Source organism: Eurypyga helias, unplaced genomic scaffold (genome assembly GCF_000690775.1).
Source record: "Eurypyga helias isolate BGI_N326 unplaced genomic scaffold, ASM69077v1 scaffold13129, whole genome shotgun sequence".
Taxonomy (NCBI): Eukaryota; Metazoa; Chordata; class Aves; order Eurypygiformes; family Eurypygidae; genus Eurypyga; species Eurypyga helias.
The window spans coordinates 28,481-47,329 of NW_010272776.1; the positions used below are offsets into that span (position 1 = coordinate 28,481).

At 41.6% G+C, this 18,849-nt stretch overlaps 1 protein-coding gene across 1 annotated transcript in view; it reads left to right on the forward strand.

Moving 5' to 3' along the window:
- The window catches only part of PLA2R1 (phospholipase A2 receptor 1, 180kDa), a 36,458-nt gene extending 25,456 nt beyond the window's left edge, over nucleotides 1-11,002 (forward strand). The window contains exons 19-29 of the mRNA XM_010159247.1: nucleotides 643-785; nucleotides 1,607-1,724; nucleotides 2,601-2,731; nucleotides 3,284-3,428; nucleotides 6,109-6,347; nucleotides 6,869-7,037; nucleotides 8,343-8,483; nucleotides 8,903-9,019; nucleotides 9,449-9,625; nucleotides 10,533-10,562; nucleotides 10,788-11,002. Coding sequence (XP_010157549.1) covers nucleotides 643-785; nucleotides 1,607-1,724; nucleotides 2,601-2,731; nucleotides 3,284-3,428; nucleotides 6,109-6,347; nucleotides 6,869-7,037; nucleotides 8,343-8,483; nucleotides 8,903-9,019; nucleotides 9,449-9,625; nucleotides 10,533-10,562; nucleotides 10,788-11,002 — 1,625 coding nt within the window. The remainder of the gene's footprint in view (nucleotides 1-642; nucleotides 786-1,606; nucleotides 1,725-2,600; nucleotides 2,732-3,283; nucleotides 3,429-6,108; nucleotides 6,348-6,868; nucleotides 7,038-8,342; nucleotides 8,484-8,902; nucleotides 9,020-9,448; nucleotides 9,626-10,532; nucleotides 10,563-10,787) is intronic.
- Nucleotides 11,003-18,849: the final 7,847 nt, after the last annotated feature.

Below are 18,849 nucleotides of genomic sequence, written 5' to 3' on the forward strand. Positions count from 1 at the left end.
GAGCTGGAAAAGATTAATGCAGCTGCGCTCTTGTAATCTCAGCCTCAAAAGACAAAGCTGAAAAAATGCAAAGCTTTCTTTTTTTCTACATGTAATCTCGGGGTTTTGATTCAGGACTTCTGAATGCTTGAGTTTGGCATTACCATAGTTAATATTGGATAAAAGGAAGAGACACCCACTTTCCCCCCTCAGCTGGCCAGCAGATGGGAGCTGGTCAACAACTTGAGCACACTGAAAAAATGTATTTTCCTCCTAAGCAGGTTAGCATTTTATGTCAGTACCTGGATCTTGCCAAAAATGTTCAACGTAAGGAAGTCAAACTATTTTATCTGAAAGGCATAATTTCTATGCCTTTCCTTTTTTTTGCATAACTAATTTTTTTAAAAAACATGATGATATAGGCATATGTTAGAGGATTGGGTTTAACTTAATAAAATCAAACTGAGAATAAAAGCATGAGCTCCATGGAACATCAAATCCAATGTAATATGATATGTCCAAATGTATTTGATGTGGAATCTCACTCAAGCACTAAAGGATACTCTTCCTGACAATATCGGAGCTAGATAAGAAAAAACCCCTTTCCAATTCTCAAACCGATTTTGAAGTGTGATTTTTTTTTTTTCTTTTCTTTTTACACAGGACTGTGGGGTGATGAAAACTGTACTGTCTCTCTTCCTTGTATTTGTAAACGTAAATTTGCATGGAAAATAGAAAAAGAGCTTCCAAAAGACCAGAACCAACAAGGAGCGTGTCCCAAAGGCTGGTTGCACTTTGGATTCAAAGTAAAACATTTTTCTTTTCTTGATTTTCAAAATGATTTGATTATTCAAAGTTCTTTCCATATTTATGACAGAAATTGGAATTCTTAAGAATTATTCATTATTTGAAGATTTTCTTCCTTTTTGAAAGCAGGGCCTTTAGGTTTATAACTACTGACACAGTGATACAAAGGTTTACGGTTATTAAGTAGCTTTGCACACAGAAGTTGTCTTAATAAGGTGTCAGAAATTTTACTTTAGTTCAAGGAAGTGAGTACTCATATATGCAAAAGCTATGTAAGTGTATTTGTGCATTTGCTTTGAAAAGCCTGCTTCATCCTCTCTTTTCCACGTATGCCAATGCCAAGAGTCTTTTATGGCCTCAGAACAGATCTCTGACCCCTTGTTGTGCTAAATGTATCCCAAACTGCTGCCATCCTCTGAAAGATGCTGTTTCAAATAGGCATTGTCAAAGCTAACTATAAACCAAAGTCTATTTGCAGTTGAAAGGCAGTTATTTCCTCAGGCTTCTTTTAAATACATACGTTCCTTAATAGCAACATGCTTTGTGGTGGCCAGATTTACCCCAGTGCTGAATTGCAGGCTGACTACAGGAAAAAATTTAGCCCGGATTGTGTTTGCCTTTAAACAACTGATTTGAATCCAAGCCTGATCCCCACTGAAAACTGGTGTTGGAGATGTCCACTGCAGGACAGAAACTAATGAAATATTTCATATTCAGTAACAGCATGTGATATGTTTTAGTGATCACTCCTAGGGATTGATAAATAGTTTTTAAACTGGGAAAAAACCAAGCAGCCCTTTTTTTTTTTTTTTTTAAACAGTGCTTTTTGATACAAGTTCCAAAGGATCCAGGGCATCTGAGAAATTGGTACTCTGCACAAGAGTTCTGCGATAGCTATGGTGGATCACTTGCTTCCCTTGAAGATGAACTGGAACAAGGTAGATTATGGAAAATACCTTTACATAAATAAAATTTCATCTTTATTAGGATGCTGTAGTTTTTTATCATCTTGGATACAGATTTAGGAAAAAGATTGTTCAGATCCTACTCATGGTTCACCTCTTTAAACAAATTAGTCTTTCTCTTTCACAGTTTCCCAAAATGCAAAGATTCAAATATTTACTGAGCTGTATGTCAGGTGTGATTTGAGGAGTAATTATAATTTCTTTTGTGCTTACTACCATGTGCTACAAATTCAAAAAATTTAATGGAATAGCCATTTAAAAATTTGCTATGTAAAATTTCTAACTTATTAATGCAACATCACACTGTTATAAAGGCAATCTCATTTTTATCCTCTAATAGTACTTAAGATCTGATCTACAGTGTAGCACATAAGCATAGTGCAAGGCTGGAACTGTCAGAGAAATAAATGCCGGGTGATTTGGAAGTAATTATACTCCCTATTCATAAAAAGAGTCTTGAATTTCATACATTTGTACAACCTTTTATTTGGAGGTGGGAGCAATCTCACTGGCTAACTTTAGTTGAGAAATCTCATTTTCAACTGAAGCTGAGAAAAGCTCTTTCAGTGGGACAGTTCCCTGAACTAACACTTACGTTGTTCAAGCTGCTGTGAATGGTTCTGAAAGACTCACAAGTTAATGAACTAGATCCTAACCCAACCCAAGTTAATCAGTTTAACTGAATTTATGTTTAGATGACAATGAGATACCACTCAAGTACTTAGTTTCTAGTAACTACGTAATGTCATTGATTAGCAATCAAATTTTTCAGTGCTTTAAATGTGTTGGAAAAGGCTTCATCTATCCCTAAATGTTTACCAGTTAATTACATTTTATTCCTGTTTCCAGCTTTCGTAACAATGAATCTGTTTGGACAGAAAACTAGTGTTTGGATAGGTTTCCAGAGGGATGATTTTGAAAAATGGGTGAATGAAAATCCTTCAATCTATTCCAACTGGTTTCCAGTTGAAGTAATGCGTGTGAGTATTTCCAGGGGTTTTAAGGACAGTGGGAAGTTTGTTTTATCCATAATAATGATGACTGCCCCAAAGAGGAGGCCAAACTTCTTACAACAACTTAGTCTTCTCTTAGTTTTTGCAACTTCAAACAATGTGGGCACAGATTTATGGGCATAACTAGAGGTAGCAAAAAAGGCACTATCAAGACAGCTATTTATGTAATTTGTGGCTATAGTCACATTCTCTTGCAATTGCATTCAAGCCTCAAAGTTTTGGTTAGTATCATATCCTGGGTCTGAGCAAAGTTTAGGAATATTTCATATTTTAATATATTGGTTTACATGATGTTAGTCCGTATCGGGCTTAGCATTTTAGTTTGTTCAGTGAAAGCTTGTGTCATTTTTATTATGGGGTTATTGTTTCAAATTGTATTATGGGATTGTTCATTTTTTCACCTAAATATTCATAATAGTGACTTTCAGATAATTATTCTTCTAAATTTAATGTAATAATTATGCATTGCTTTTACACAGTGTCTTTTTTAATTAATGCAAGATTCTGTGTTGGTTGCAGAGACAGCATTACAACAGTGCAGATATTCAAGAACAGCTTCCAGTATGCGCATTGGTATCAAATAACCCTAATTTTTATTTTACGGGAAAGTGGTACTTGGAAAACTGTCAGAAAAATTATGGGTTTGTCTGCCAAAAGACTCAGGGTAAGGTTTTGTTTTGCTTTGCCTCTGTTCTCTATTCTTTCTGTGTTGTATTCATCTTACTGTATTTTCATCTAGAAGCAGCTTTTTGTAGGTGTCTGTTAAACCAGGAACGTGAAAGATTTCTAAGATAGTTTTACTTTGATATTTTATACTGACTAGCTCTACACTGTGTAATAAAGCAAGATCTGTGACGTAAAAGTAATTTCTAAAACAATGTTCTGTTACTAAGTTTTCTTCATAACTTTGAACTTTCTGTTGCGTACCTTAGAATCAGGAAGAGGTGATATTTCATCTTTTCTGTCATGGCAGCAGAGTAACCACATGAAATGACAAAAGGCAAAACTAAGGGTAATTTTGATGAAAATATAGTATTTAGGGGTGGGAGGGAGGGAGGTGGGAGGGAGTGGTTGGGTTGGGACTTGCAGTGTTAGGTCAGAGTAGCATCTCAGAAATGTATTTCTGTGAACAACGGGGACCAACTGGCTGATGAAATAGAGTTTGGCTTCTCTTTTCCCGGGGTCCAAAGAGACAGTCCTCTCCTGCTCGCTGCCGAGGAACAAGGGAGAGGGAGTCGAGAAGTAGAATAAATAAATACAAGGTTTGGGCAGCGCTCATATGTGGCTCTAGCAAACCATAGCGGTATTTGACATCATTTGTTATGAAAAACAGTTGGGGGGAGTGCTGGAGTAATCCTAAGTGGAGTGTAGAAAAAATAAATAAATGCATTTTCCTGCTGGTTTGTTTTGTTTGCCTCCTGAACGTTTGTATTTTAACCCCTTGCTGCTGCTTCAGACAGATGGAAGAGACTTTGTAAGGCTGCGCAGGAAGGAAAACAGTTGCCTTAGGGTGGCAAGGCTGCGGGGTGCTGGGGGGACTGGGGCAGCAGTGGGTGCTCAGGACCCTCCCCATGTTTCTGGGCGAGTGAAGGTGAGCGGTGGCCCATGGGCCGAAGTGGGGTGGGGATGAGGTCCTCAGTGCTGCCCACCCACCCCACGAGCAGCAGCGCACTCTGGGCGTGGAGGGACCGGGCCTGTCTCCCCAGTGTGACACCCATGGCACTCTTCCACACACCGTCAGGCATTTCAGCTTGCTAATCCAGCAGAAAACTTTCTCGTCTAAAATTGGCTAAATAGGTGTAGTTTTGTATAGATTTTCCAGGCTGGATTGGCTCAGTGTAGGGTCAGGCAGCCAACAGGCCTGTGCATGGGAATATGCAGCTGGAAGAGCAGAGAAGCAAGGAAGGGAGAAGTGAGACAGCTTCCTGCTGGCAGTGGTGAACTGCTAAATTTGCTGAAAAGTCCAAACAAATATATCAGTTCCTAGAAAGATGAGCTGGTGCTTTGCTCCTGCCATCCTGTCCACATCCTCTCTCCCCCTTTTTGAATTATTTTCTGTAGGAGAGTAAAATGAAATAAACCAGCAGGAGATCTGAACTGGGCTCTGATCTCTTAGTGATGCTGATTTAGGATTGTGTCAGCATTTTACTGCGTTTCCTGCCTTTTGGGTTTTTTTAAGCAGTGACATGCAGTGAAAGCTGGAAAAACGTAGAGTACCTCAGCTAGCTCAAGAGCAGAACTTTTTCTTGCTTAGAAATTTCTAATTTTAAATGATTTGTGAATGACAATAATGAATTAACTTACTATTTTAAGGTGCTTGTTAGCACTCCTCCTCTCTTAGTCATAAAGCCAAGTCTAAAAACAATTCTACCTTGTAGCAAAGCAACCACTTCATTTTGTAATCACAGTGAAGTTTTACAGACAGAAGTAATTCATCCAAACTGACAAATGGGATTAAAACTGAGGCATCTTGTTTAAAGTATACTGTGGGTATTCATACGCATTAGCAAAGGCATTTGCCTCCTGAAGAAAAGCAAGCATGGCAGCATCATAGACTGGGCCGGGGTGGAGATGGTCTCAGTCTCCTCACTTTTTTTCTCATGGGAGACTCTCTTTATTTCTTAAATCTAAAAACTCTGCTTCTTCCTTTCATTTTACTTTTTGGACATTGCTGTGTTAGTTTATCATCAAAAAGAGATATAAGTCTCCATGCACAGTGCCAGTACTGTGATCTTCCAATACTGTGGCTCATGGATAGTAAGGAAGAGCTCAGGAAGCTCCCAAATACGCGCTTGTACCATGAGGCACAATTTGTTGTCCTCTCGGTTGTGCTCGTAGAATTATTTGTGAGGCCAGGCTTTGTGCTGTAAACTGATCTTGGAAATCTGGCTCAGAAAAGAGGTGATGTAAATTACATGCAAGGTATCTGGATAAGAGCACTCTCCAGTCCACTGCTGTTGGACATTTGGGGTATGCCCAGATCCCAGGTGACTTCTTATTGACCAAAGACCCAGTCAGTAGAATTAACTCCATCCAGATGTGGTGTTTTGTTTTTTTGTGGTTGTGGTTTTTTTTCTTTTTCTGTTTTTGTTTTTTTGTTAAACATTAAACTCATTCACTCCTGTGATGATTTTTGTGCTGTGGTGGAATTTCAGATACTGTTCTAGTAGTCATCGGCACTGTCTTTTTAAAATTCACAATGCCTTCCTGAACCCAAGGAGTTTGCAATTTTTACATTTGTTTTTAAGGATAGTTCTGATTTTTGTAGAAGCTGTTCTGCTATGTTCAAGCTGTTTGTTTTAAAAAAAAAAAAAAAAATCACTCTTTAGGTCTGTTTGTTACAGACACATCCAGACATGTCTTCAATGCATCTGAAGTGTACCCTGTGCCAGATACTTTAGAATATGGAAACAGAATGTATAAACTAATACGTGGGAATTTCACATGGTCCTCAGCTTTAAAAACCTGCATGGCAGATGGTGCGGAGTTGGTCAGCATCACAGACCAGTATCACCAAGCGTTCCTCACAGTCATTGTGAATCGGCTGGGATACAGCCACTGGATCGGGCTGTTCACTTCAGATGTACGTAGTGGGCTCCCTGGCTACGAATACGGTGCTGCAAAGGAGTTTTTCCAGTAACAGGCTCATGAGTCACTCATTTGAAGTCACAGGAAGTTTGCATCTAGAAATGAAGCCTCAGAAAGCTTGAGCCCTAACCATATTTTTTTTAATGTAATGTATAAATCTAATGGTTGACAGTGTGGTGCAAGGACTACTGAAAGCTAAGAGGCATAGAAAACACGTAAAAACACACCAAAAATAATCATGTAGTGTCAACATTGAAATGATGATGTTTCATTTTCAGTTGCTCAATGGTCCAAATAGCTGCTTGCTGAAAACAGTGGGTTAGATGTAGTTTGTGGTCTCCCAGAATTAAGTTGGGAGGATCCTTGGATCTGCCTTTTGTAGATCCTTCTGGATCTACCCAGCCTTTGGGGATGTAAAAGATGTTCTGTAATATCTGTGAGGATGCCACCAGAAGTAGATGAACTTGTACAGCGCCAAAGCATATTGGAGACATAATCCAAAATTTGTCTTGGCAGAACGGACTTAACTTTGAATGGTCGGATGGGACTAGGTCCTTGTTTACTTTCTGGGAAGACGATGAGTCCCAGGCATTTGGCAGCTGTGTTTACATCGATACTTCAGGGCACTGGAAAAGTGCTAACTGCGAACGACTTCTGCAAGGAGCGGTTTGCCATGTGCCACCTAGTAAGTCAGAGTTAAGTTTTACATTAAATCTTTGCAGCTGTAAGTGTGCATATTGACAGAAGAAGAACATGAAAGAAAATTCATGGGTTTGAGGTTAAGCAGTGATGATAGTATTACTCAAAATTGAAGTATATTTCTGGTGTTTCCTTTCTGTGTCTCCTATTTGTGAAACCATTTTTTCCCCATAAAATATTGGCCATCAATTATGGTCTGGTCCATAGGAAAATGGAAAGAGAACGGACATAATAAGAAAGAGACAGGAAAATTACTTACTCTGTCTCTTCAGTGAACCCTGTATTGTCTGTGAAAAATGATGGCTGCTAATAACCTAGCTTGAAGGGAAATAAATTCAGTTTGCTGCAATTACCTGTGGGATGGGAGAAAGGAAGCACTGGGAGTAGTCACATCTTCACTGATTGCACAATGCTCTGTAAATTACCTGGGCTTCATTTGAACCCAGAACTCAGGTCTGGAACTCCCTTCAATCCAGGACTACAGTCTTTGATAGCATCTACTTCTTAAAATAGTTCCTGTTCAGTGGTGTTGATCACCAGGGTTTTGCCTACAGCTTATTATAGCTTTTGGATCTGTTGAGAAGAAAGCTAATTTGGAATCCCTTAAAGCAAAAATTACTCTTTAGTGTGATTTTTTTGTAATGAAATGGACTAATTACCTCATTTGTTTCTCAAATTTTGTAACCATATACCTAAGGTTTATGTACTTACTAGAAGTTGTGTTTTGTAGCGAAGTAGGATGCATGTGAGACCACAGTTATGACAGCTGAGTCTACAACGCTGCCAGAAAGCGATGCTGGGGACAGCAAAGCGAGCTTGTAGAGTCACCCTGAGTCAGAGGAATGCTTTGCTGCAGCACATTGCACGCTGGAGAGGATGGCTGCTGCTTACTGATGGGAGACTTTCCTCTGCGCCGTGGTGTTTGGCACAAGACCTCTTATGTTTGCGGCTTAGTGGCGGGAAACTCTGTAGGCCTTGGAAATCCCCAGCCCCCTGGGACATGCTGGGCAACCTGGAATGCTCTGATGTGCACGTAGTTTGGTCCTAACTCCTCTGCACATCAGTATCGGTTAGGTTGTCCCGATACTGCTGTTGCAATCCAGCAAGTTTTTTGATCAGAAATAAAACCAACTTTACTCTTTTAATACCAGTGTATACAACGACTAGATTTGCACTTTGAGGCATAACACAATAACGTGCTTATTAGCATGACTCCAAAACAGCCCGTGGAATGTTATGTTAATGTGTATGTTGTTGTGCCAATAAAGCTGTGCTGTTATTTCTATCACAGAAAAGAAGCTCACTGCCTATAAGGGCCTATGTTCAGAAAAAACTGTTCCCTGGATCAAATTCAAAAACAGTTGCTACAGCTTTTCCACAGTTCTGCAGGGCACAAGTTTCGACACTGCATATGAAGTCTGCAAAAATCAAGGTGACTGTTTCGTAGCTACAAAATGACATTGTGATATCTTAAAAAAAATATTGATTTTTTCTGAAATTACTTCAATTATGTGTTTTCTGTAGTTCAAGATAATGATAGTGGAGCTCATAAACCATCCATTGAATTGGAGGCAACATACTTTAAAAAGTTTCTTTCCCTGTGAAAATACTGATTGCTAGAATAACACGTAAAATGCAGTTCTTTCCCTTCAAACATGTTTTACAATCATGTGAGAACAGTTTTATATCAGCCTGAGCATTTCCACATTAACCACAAATTTAGGAACTTGTTACACATAACCAGACTTAAATATTTTCAATTAAGGCTCATAATACTAAGTTTTTTTAAATGCAATGTTATGTTTTAATTGCATGGATTGTTGGAAAATTTGTTCTGTGTTTAATCCGTAGGGTCAAATCTCCTGACTATTCTAGATGAAGAAGAAAATGCTTTCATTCTGGAAGAATTGCACAGTTTTGGTTATTCTGTGCAGATGGTTTGGTTGAACATCCTCCTTGTTAGAGACAGTAAGTTTTGGGTGGAAGAGAACTGCATGTAAGAATACGGTTTGGTTTTTATTTGAATGCTGGTGTGACAGCATTGTCTTTTGAGATTTTTTTTTTTGCGCTGCCTGTTACCTGTTTCTGATGTAGTAAAACATTTCAAGCTTTCTGCACTCATTGCTTTTTAGTGTTCTGAATACTCAAAATGTATGCGTGTATGTGAAAGCCTTTATTTTCTTCTTAAAAAAGCACTGCATGCTCTCTTCTGTGTCAACTACATGCAATCTTTCTAAATCCTTAAAAAAAAAAAAAAGGCAATATAGTGGCCAAACAGACAAAATCCTGGAATTCTTTAATTCAATATTTATTTATGTGAGTTTAAGTCCAACTGAAACAGAGATAATTATCAAAACACTACGGTATTTTATAATGATTTATAACTTCTGCCCTTAGATGAGACACTCTCCTGGTTTGATGGCTCTCCCTTAAATTATTCTAACTGGGGCATCTGGGAGCCTGAATTTGATCATCTCAAAGGGAATTTCTGTATCAGCCTGAGGACTACAGATGGAGTCTGGCAATTATCTCCATGCAGAGAAAAAAAGGGATTTGTATGTAAAATGGATGCAGGTATGTTCTTCCATAAAAGAAGGCAGTTGTGTAATTTTAACCATTGTTTTACATGTTCCTTGTCGCTTGCTTACTTGCTCTTGGTTTTCATTTAAATAACTGTGTCCCTAAGTATTAGAAAAAATACTTGTACAAAATCCAACCTGTAAGCTCCTGTTGAACCTGGGCAGCCATTGCGTTATTGCTGACTGCGGTAGACTGCCATGTGCAGAGAATCATAGAATTCCAGGTTGGAAGGGACCTCAAGGATCATCTGGTCTGACCTTTCTTGGGAAAAGCGTGGTCTGGATGGGCCAACACCCTGTCCAGTGCTGGGGAATCCACCACTTCCCTGGCAAGATGATTCCAATGGCCGATCTCATTGTGAAAACCTTTCTTGTGTCCAGTTGGAATTTGCCCAGGAGTAACTTGTACCCATTACCCCTCCTCTTTTCCATGTGACTCCTTGTAAAAAGGGAGTCTCCATCTTCTTCATAGCCACCCTTAAAATCCTGGAACATGGTGATGAGGTCTTCCCTAAGTCGTCTTTTCTCAAGGCTGAACAAACCCAGTTCTCTCAGCTTTTCCTCATATGGCAGAGCATCAGGCTGACCTCCACAGGACCCGTAGGACGGACAGGAGAAGCGCAGGAGATCTACCGCTGCACAGATCTGCTTTTGCTGCTGCTCATCCTTGCACAAATGTCAATTAATATATTCTGCCAAATTTAAGGGGTTTTAAGTAACAGATTAGCTCATGTGTGACTTAGCCAGTTGGAATCCCATTGGCATGAGTAAAGTTATAAACAGCCTGCTCTTCTGTGGGTTTTGGTAGATTGTCTTCTCGGTATCGATTTTACCATGAATATGTGTGGTAACTTCCGTTGGCTCTATGGGTAATTCTATAACTGTTCTGGATTGTGTTTCAGATATTGATGCCACAGAACCTTCTGAAAAATGTAAGTCTCTTTTGTAATTTCTTATTTTTTGTAAGTATTTTTTATAAGGAGTAATAACACATTTTGAGCCAATATTTTGTGAGGTGACATTTTTCACCGTTCAACCTGTAATTTAAAATGTGTGACATACAAGGGGTAATAATATGTTTTCCATAAACACCTAAATGTTTCTATTTAGAATTATATATAATTATATTTGCTTAATAACAATTTCTGTCCTTTCAGCATCAAACCGTGGGCTTGCAGCTCTGGCTGTTCTCGTGACATTGGTGATGCTGGCTGCTATTTCCATTTTTCTGTGGTGCCTGTACAAACAGAATAACCGACTCTTCCACAGGATACTGTGGGTCAGGAACGCCTATTTGCCACAGATCAACGCTGACGTTACTCCTTTGGAAGAAAGCATCCTCATTTCTGATTTTGAGAGAAGTGAGAATTAATTGATCAGAACTAGCAAGTGGTCACATCTTCTGTGTGGAACGTGATGTCCTGTAGTGGTTTTCTCCTTCTGGGGAGTCCCCGTATCCAGAGAAACCCTCACAGCCGTCAGCATGAGGTGGGGGGCTCCCTACCTTGGCGAGGTTTTGCTTTGGGGCAGGATGAGGTGAGGATGCAAGGCAAAACCACTGAGAAATCGGCTTATCTGGGACAACCCAGGAACTGAAAATAGCCCCACGCCATAAACCTCCAACCACTCACGTGGAGCAGTCGTGTCCGAGGCCCCAGAAAGCAGGAATTTTCATGCAACTTTTTCCTTCAGGAACGTTTGGACTTTTGTGTTATGTTTTTATATGTCACAGACTCTGCTCATGAACCAGCATTAAAATTTGGCCTTGAATTTAGGAACTCTGAAACATATTCCAAGGATTATGGGGCAGTTGGTTTTTTTTTTCTTAATAGCTGTTCCTTCTGCAAAATGAACAGTTATTTTTCAGACAGTGGATTCTTTCAAGCCTTCAGGAACGTTTGGACTTTTGTGTTATGTTTTTATATGTCACAGACTCTGCTCATGAACCAGCATTAAAATTTGGCCTTGAATTTAGGAACTCTGAAACATATTCCAAGGATTATGGGGCAGTTGGTTTTTTTTTTCTTAATAGCTGTTCCTTCTGCAAAATGAACAGTTATTTTTCAGACAGTGGATTCTTTCAAGGTGGCTTTGCAGGCTCGCAGAGAGATGAAGTCATTTGACATGGGAGTGCCAGACTGTTGGTTGTTTGGCCCATGATGCTGTGATTGTTCATGCTATAAAATAGTCTAGAAATATAATGGCAGATGGACTTTGTCATCCTGAAGTTAATGTATTCGAGACGCATCCAGCCTCCTGTTAAAGATTTAACTGTGATCTCTCACCAAGTTTTCTTTTTTTTAGAGATTGAACCCCATCAACCTCTTTCAAGATTTATAAATCTAGCTGAAGTTATGGTAATAAATTGCTTTACTGTTCACCCACAGTATTTCTGCAAGCAATATTCATGTATTTGAGACCCTGCTCTCAAAACCTGAGGACCATACGTGGGGGAGCCACACTGCTCTTCCCATAGGGTGGTGTAGTCCTATCACCCCTTGTAGCAAACCCTCAGAAGGACACTTTTCACTTTCAGTGATCATACTAAGGTGCTAACGAAGGAGATAAGTTTCGCTGACCAGTTGGTCTGCAGGCTGATGGTTCTGAAGGACCCAGCTCAGGTCTCCGTGCTACCTCACTTACCGACCCCGGCAGTAACGCGTACTCTCCGTGGGACTCCCACCACCCTAACCTGTCCTCCGGCCACGACTCTGCCAGTACCCAGAAGGTTTGGGGGGGATTTTATTCTTTTTGTTGCAGCATGGACAAATAGGTGGTTAGTCCTGATAAGTTACTTCAGGATGGATTTACTGTGCCTTCGGTTGTCTCTAAAAGCTGCTGCGAAGGGCTGTGTTTATTGTTGGGTTTGTTTGTTTGTTTGGAGATGACTCATTCCAACAATTTTGCAAGAGACCAAAGATGGAGGTACGTTCCTCAGAGTTAAGCAAGCAGCCAAGGCCAACTGAAATGTTTTTACATAGTATTTGTGCACATGCACAGGAATGTATGACTCCCTTTTAGTTAAATTTCACATGCCAATTCTAGAAACATTGCAAAAAATGCCTGTTCAGGTCATGATTATCTATAGGGCTATTTTAAAAAATTATTTAGTACCTAGAATACTTCTGTGCTGGTTTACAGAACCGTTCAAAAATGCTGTCAAAGAGGCTGCAGATGGTTTTGATCCCAGTGCAGTTTTCAACTTACTGTTTTTGCTGACTTGCGTGCGTATAGCTAGCACACGTTCTTAATCTGAGCTTTGTCAGTCGTATAAAAGATAAACAGCTTTTCTGTGTATATTTTGTCTAATGGTTTGACCCCACACCTTGGTCTGCAGTACTGTTTTTAACGTTTGTTCTTAGTCCTGTAGATTTATCCATAGGACTGTTTTTATGTGAAGTCCACTACCAGAGTTCGTGGACCGCAACTTTTGAGTGCAATTGCCAGATTATCTGCTGTTTATATATATGAACTGTGATAGCTTCTTGCCGCCAAGAAAAATGAAGAACAAAGGTTGTGACCATCTCTCCCTTCCTCATGAGAATTTCACCGGTTTGCACTCCAGCTGGAGGAATTTAAACCAACAAATCCCCTTCATCACATTCACTGGCAAGTGTGAAATTGCTGCCTTCTCGCAGCAAGCAGGGTGGGTTGTGTTTGCGTGCGGAAGCTGCACGTCTCCGAGGATGTGCACGCATCAGGCTGCAGTGCCCTTACCCAGTTAGGCAGGCTCTTGGCAGATCCTGATGTGCTCAGTAGGGGTATATGCTTTTCACAGAACTTGACGTATGCTTTTTATCCATTTCCTTTGAGGTATGTTGTAATCATTTAAATATATTTGAAAGGCAGTGGTATAATAAATTACTCTAACCTCAAAATAGTGATTGTTGATTAACACCGATGCTGATTGTCTTGCATTAAGGGAAAAATAGTTCCAGCAGTGTTTTCTTCATACTTTGAAACAGCTTAGGGGGAACAGAGCCTTACATGTTTATTTTTAAATCTTTCATCCTTCAACTTTTATAATTGCAGGTATTATTCTCTCAAGAATGTAATTGTTGATTGCTTTCTAGACCTTGTTCTGGATTCTGTTACCATAGCTTTTGTTTGCTTTCCCTTAATCAGAGGTCTGCTGTACTATTCCTGATCAGAGTACGTGGTGACTGTGTTTTTACTGCTGACCTTGATGATACTGGCAACCAGGTTCACTGTATTATTTCAACTGGAAAATTAAAGTGTGAATAATAGCTTTCTGGTTTGCAATTTTTCTTGACTCTTTCCACAGCTTTATTTAGCTGCCAGGACTTAGCATCTTGTAGAAGCAGTTACCAGGCTTCGCACCGGGTCATCCCGGCAGGAGAGGGACAGCTTGCACCAGCCTCCTTTCTGGCTACATGGCTGGACCCAGACCTAGGCACTGCAGCAGGTCTCCACACGAGTGGTGTCCCCAGTGTTTCCCAGGACCTGTGTGCAGGAAGTGCTGGGAGGAGAAAGGAGCCCCAGCACCATCAGGGAGGGTGGTGGATGGGAGCGTGGCACTGATGCAGAGATACGCTCCCAGCCTGCTGCCCGTTCCCTGCAGCCCTGGGAGCTGGGGCCACCAGGGATGAGTGATGGGCTGGAGGAGTTTTCCTGGTGGACTGGAGGCTGTGTTGTATGGGAGCCCATTCATTTTCTGCCCCAAACAGGGGGGAGGTACATGGACTGCAGCATTGTAGCTTCCATGTGTAGCACCAAAGTGCTTTCCACATCCAAGAACTGGGTCCACCAGAGCCTAAGCAAGGAAATGAATGTTGTATTTTTCTCTGCTGTGCCAGCTTTTTGAATGCATATCCTGAAAAGGAAGTGTTAGGTGCTTTCTTACTACTCCCTTGCTTGGGGGCTGGATGGGTATCCCCACCAGAGATGGATACATTCAGGCCAACATGACAAATCTTGTCTACCAGATACTAAGGTTTGGAAAAAAAATCCACGTTCTGATTTTGGCAGATTCCATTCAAGGAGAAAATTTGCCTTCTGGTCCCTTTAGCAGTCCTTGCAGCATGTCTCTGAGGGAGAGAGATGCCCGATGCAGCTATTGCATCCCAGCTGGATGGGAGTCTGCAATGGGAACGTACGTATGGTGGAGATGCCCAGCGTGACTGGGCAGAGAGAAGGGTTGTGGCAAAAGGTGGTAAGTGAGCAATGGGACTCCTGAGCAAAGTCCTTTCCAGTTGTGCCTCTCCTGCGTGCAGTGCTGCCCTTCCTTGTGCAGGGATCCTTCTCCCTTCCCCTGCCTTCGCACACACACATGCTTTTGTGGCTGGGTCACGAGAGCCGTGGGGCTGCGTGAAATCTGTGCAGAACAATCCAGACACAAAAGTAGGTTTTTGAACGTTCTGCGAGACCTGGCTGTTTCTGGTTCCCAGGGCACCATCGCACAAATTCCCGTTTAATTGAGCCCCCTACTTCTTTCTTTCATCATATTGCCCCTCCCTTAGTGTAGTTACAGGCATCCTCAGTCACTTGTAATAATAAACCCACTGTAATGAAATCTGTGGCATATTCTTCCTCTAGGACATTTATAAAAGCAGAATGTTTTGGTTAAAAGCTAAATTGCACACATTCAGCAACTAGGCTCTAAATCCTCAGCTTAAAGAGGCCTCTTCTTGAGCTATAATAATATTTCCTTTGGTAAGCAGTGGAATGTTGATTTTAAAACCCTGCAGGCCAGGGCTGATCTCTTACTGTCTGATGCAGCCCTCATAGTCCCGTCAGGAGCAAATTCACAGGCGTTATGCTGTTCTGAGATGGTATGAATTAAGGTTGAGCTGGGAAACACAGTGAGTCTCGGCGTGGCCAGTAGATGGTAGTGGTACACACAGAGCTGGCAGAATGAGCTGAGAAAATCAGAGGGATCTGCTCCGGATCCTTTAGAAGTTTGTTTAAATGAGAAGCAAAACTCCCAAGTCTGCACCTACAAGACTGCAAATATCAGTGTCAGTTCTTAGTCAAGGCTGCAGCAGCACAAAGGTGGGTTAAGACAGCTCTCCCAGTCTCTGTGTCATAGTCAGTGAGTCTCATTCTCAGCAACTTTAATAGGCTGCATCGAGAAGCTCGGAATGGGATAACGCAAGTCCTTACATTGGTCTGTGGGTTTTTCTTTTGTTTGGTGAGTGACAGGAAAAACCACTTGGGCTCCTGAGTGTTCAACAAACAAGTAAAAGTATCCTGATGGTATGTTTTGGTTCTGTTCCCTTTGATGGTAATTGACGGAAAGTACTCCAGCCAGGTCTCTTCAGTGTAAATGGATTGTTTTGATGTTTTATTTCTTGACTGTATCAGTGCAGGCATTTACTAATTTACGTGGGCAAAGGAACGTGAAGTGATAGAAATGAAAATTATTAGGCATTTTAGACCTCCACTGCCTAAGTAATCGTTCCACAGCACTGTTGAAAGCAGATTTACTTCCTCCTCTCTATTTATTCCCTAAGTGGCTCAGAGCATAAGAGTTGCTGATCCCTTTCTATACCCATCATCCTTATGCAGGATGACACTGATTTGGATTCTGATCTTAGAAACTTAACCATAAAAAAGGGGAATTGAGAATCGTTTTGTAATAAAGCCTCACTTCAAAGTCGTCATTTTTGTAATCTTGTTTCCTTATTCTGCAGCTCTTCTGGACTTTCCGGATCCTCCTGTGACGAGGCAGGTGCTGTTGTCTAAGGAAGTGTACCAGACGCAGCCTGCTGCAGTGCACCCGGGTCACAGCAGAGTAATGCGTAACCGCTAGCGTGATGCTCAGCTGCAGTCATTTCCAGAAGTGCCCAGCTAGGCAATGGCCAAAGTGTTTTTACTAATGTTTCCTTTATTTCTGATGCTCGGTTTTGTTCGTCGGTGTATTGGCTTTGTATGGTGGGGTTTTGGTAGCAGGGTATACAGGGGTGGCTCCTGTGAGAAGCTGCTAGAAGCTTCCCTGGCTCCAAGGCTGACCCGCCTCTGGCTATGGCTGAGCCAATTAGCACCTCTGTGATTAACAAATTTAAAGAGGGGAGGAGTAAACCTGCAGTGGAGAGAGGAGTGGGATGTGAGAGAGGAGGGGGAGGAAGTGCTGGAAGCAGAGGTTCCCTGCAGCCATGGATGGTCGCAGAGAGCCAACTATATGCTGGGAAAGACCCCAACCCAGAGCAGGCGGCTGCACCTGAAGAAGCCCCTGACTCCGTGGGAAGCCTGTGCTAGGGCAAGCTGCTCCTGAAGGACTGCACCCCACAGAAGGGAGCCACGCTGGAGCAGTTCATGAAGAACTGCAGCCCCTGGGGAGGACTCAGGTGGGAGCGGGTCATGGAGGAGTCTCCTGTGGGAGGAACCACACACTGGAGCCGGGGCAGAGTGTGAGGAATCCTCCCCCTGAGGAGGACAGAGCGGCAGAGACGACGTGTGATGGACTGACCACAACCCCCGTTCCCCATCCCCCTGTGCCACACTGGAGGAGAGGAGGTGTAGAAATGGGGAACAAAGCTGAGCCTGGGAAGAAGAGAGGGTAGGGGGGGAGGTTTTTAAGGTTTCATTTTATCTCTCATTACCCTAATCTGATTGGATTGGTAACAAATTGATTGTTTTTTTCCCCAAGTTGAGTGTTCTGTCCATGGCCATAACAGGTGAGTGATCCCTCCCTGTCCTTGTCTCAACCCATGAGCTTTTCCTTATATTTCCTCCTCCCCATCGTACCAGAGGGACGAGTGAGTGAGTGGCTGCGTGGTGCTGCGCTGCCAGCTGGGCCTAAACCACGACAGTCAGCTTGTTGCTGTTGTAACAAATCCTGCTTTTTTCTTAACCACAGCCTACAGACTAAATCTCTGCTGCGGTTCTCAGAAATAAATGCTTAAAATATAGTTTTAGTGAGAACAACAGCTAAGCTTTTAGATACAAGATAAATCTTGAAACACATAGTGGGCTAAAAGTTACTCTCCTCTGCATGCTAGCACAGGAAAATAGGAAAGACTCTTTCTCTGCATCACCTACATAAAGGCCTAACAACCTGCTTTCCATGGAGGCGGCCAGCCTGCAGCTGATGGTGGCAGTCACTGCGTGCTTGAAGGCCATCCACCACCGTTGGGTTGACTGGCAGAATGCAATAGCTGGGTCAGTGTCTCAGACCATATGCTGGAAAAACAAAAGTATCCCTGTATTTTTTCAGATCTTTATAGATAGATGTTATTCTTAAGAAATGACAAGTTTCCATTTACACTGTACAAAAGTCCTCTGTTTTTTTTGTGTGGGCTTTTTTAAATTTATTATTATTTTATGTTTTTAGTGAATGTTGAAAAGTATCCCACCAAGTACATTCCTCTTGTGGAGGTATTTATCCAGGTCATTTGTTTTAAAGCATGATCTTAGGACTTTGAACCCAGTCCTAACCTGATCAAATCTGCTTTGCCACTTCTTTCTGTGATAAGCTTCGTGTGCGTTGTAGGTGAGAAGCCCCTGGGAAGCCCTTGCTGGAAGCCAAAAGCAAGCTTGCATTGAGCTGATAAAAGGCAGACTCTACCTCATCAGCAGCTTTGGTCTGCGTGGCTTCACTGACGCTGGATTTGGGACTCCATCCCACAGCTTGATGCTTCCAGGTTCATTCAGGTGTGCAAGCAGAATACCTAACATTGGACACTGGCAATCACCTGGAGTACAATAACTTTTAATATAAAGTAGAAGAATATTTTAAGTGATGTATGGCTTTGTTTGTTATGGTCCTGGCACGGGTTATGCCTAATTCTGCTTTATCTGTACTAGTTTTTTCTGGGAAGTTTCTCCTGATGCTAGCACGCTTACCTATTCTCTACCTGAAATCTGACACCCGCCTAAATGCTTCCATAACGCTAGACATTAGATTTTTCTGGTATTTACCATTCAAGAATATCAGAAGGATTCTTTCCAAAAAGGTAAGAAGGTCACGTTTCTGCTGCCGTATAGTCCTGTGGAATGACAATGATGTTGAGTAATTCAATTCAAATTGTATTACTTTATTGTTTCAAAAGCAAATATTGAAGATGGAGTTGTACATACGGGACTCATTGTGGCTGTAAAAAAACATAAGGTACCGTTCAGTTGAATATGCAAATGCATCAGAGCAGCTCCAGAAGGCTTTCTATCTGGAAAGAACTGATTAATAGAATACCTACAGAAAGAGCAGCTACTTTACCCTTTAAAATAGCTGTAGTATAAATAACAGAGTGGCTCTTCTCC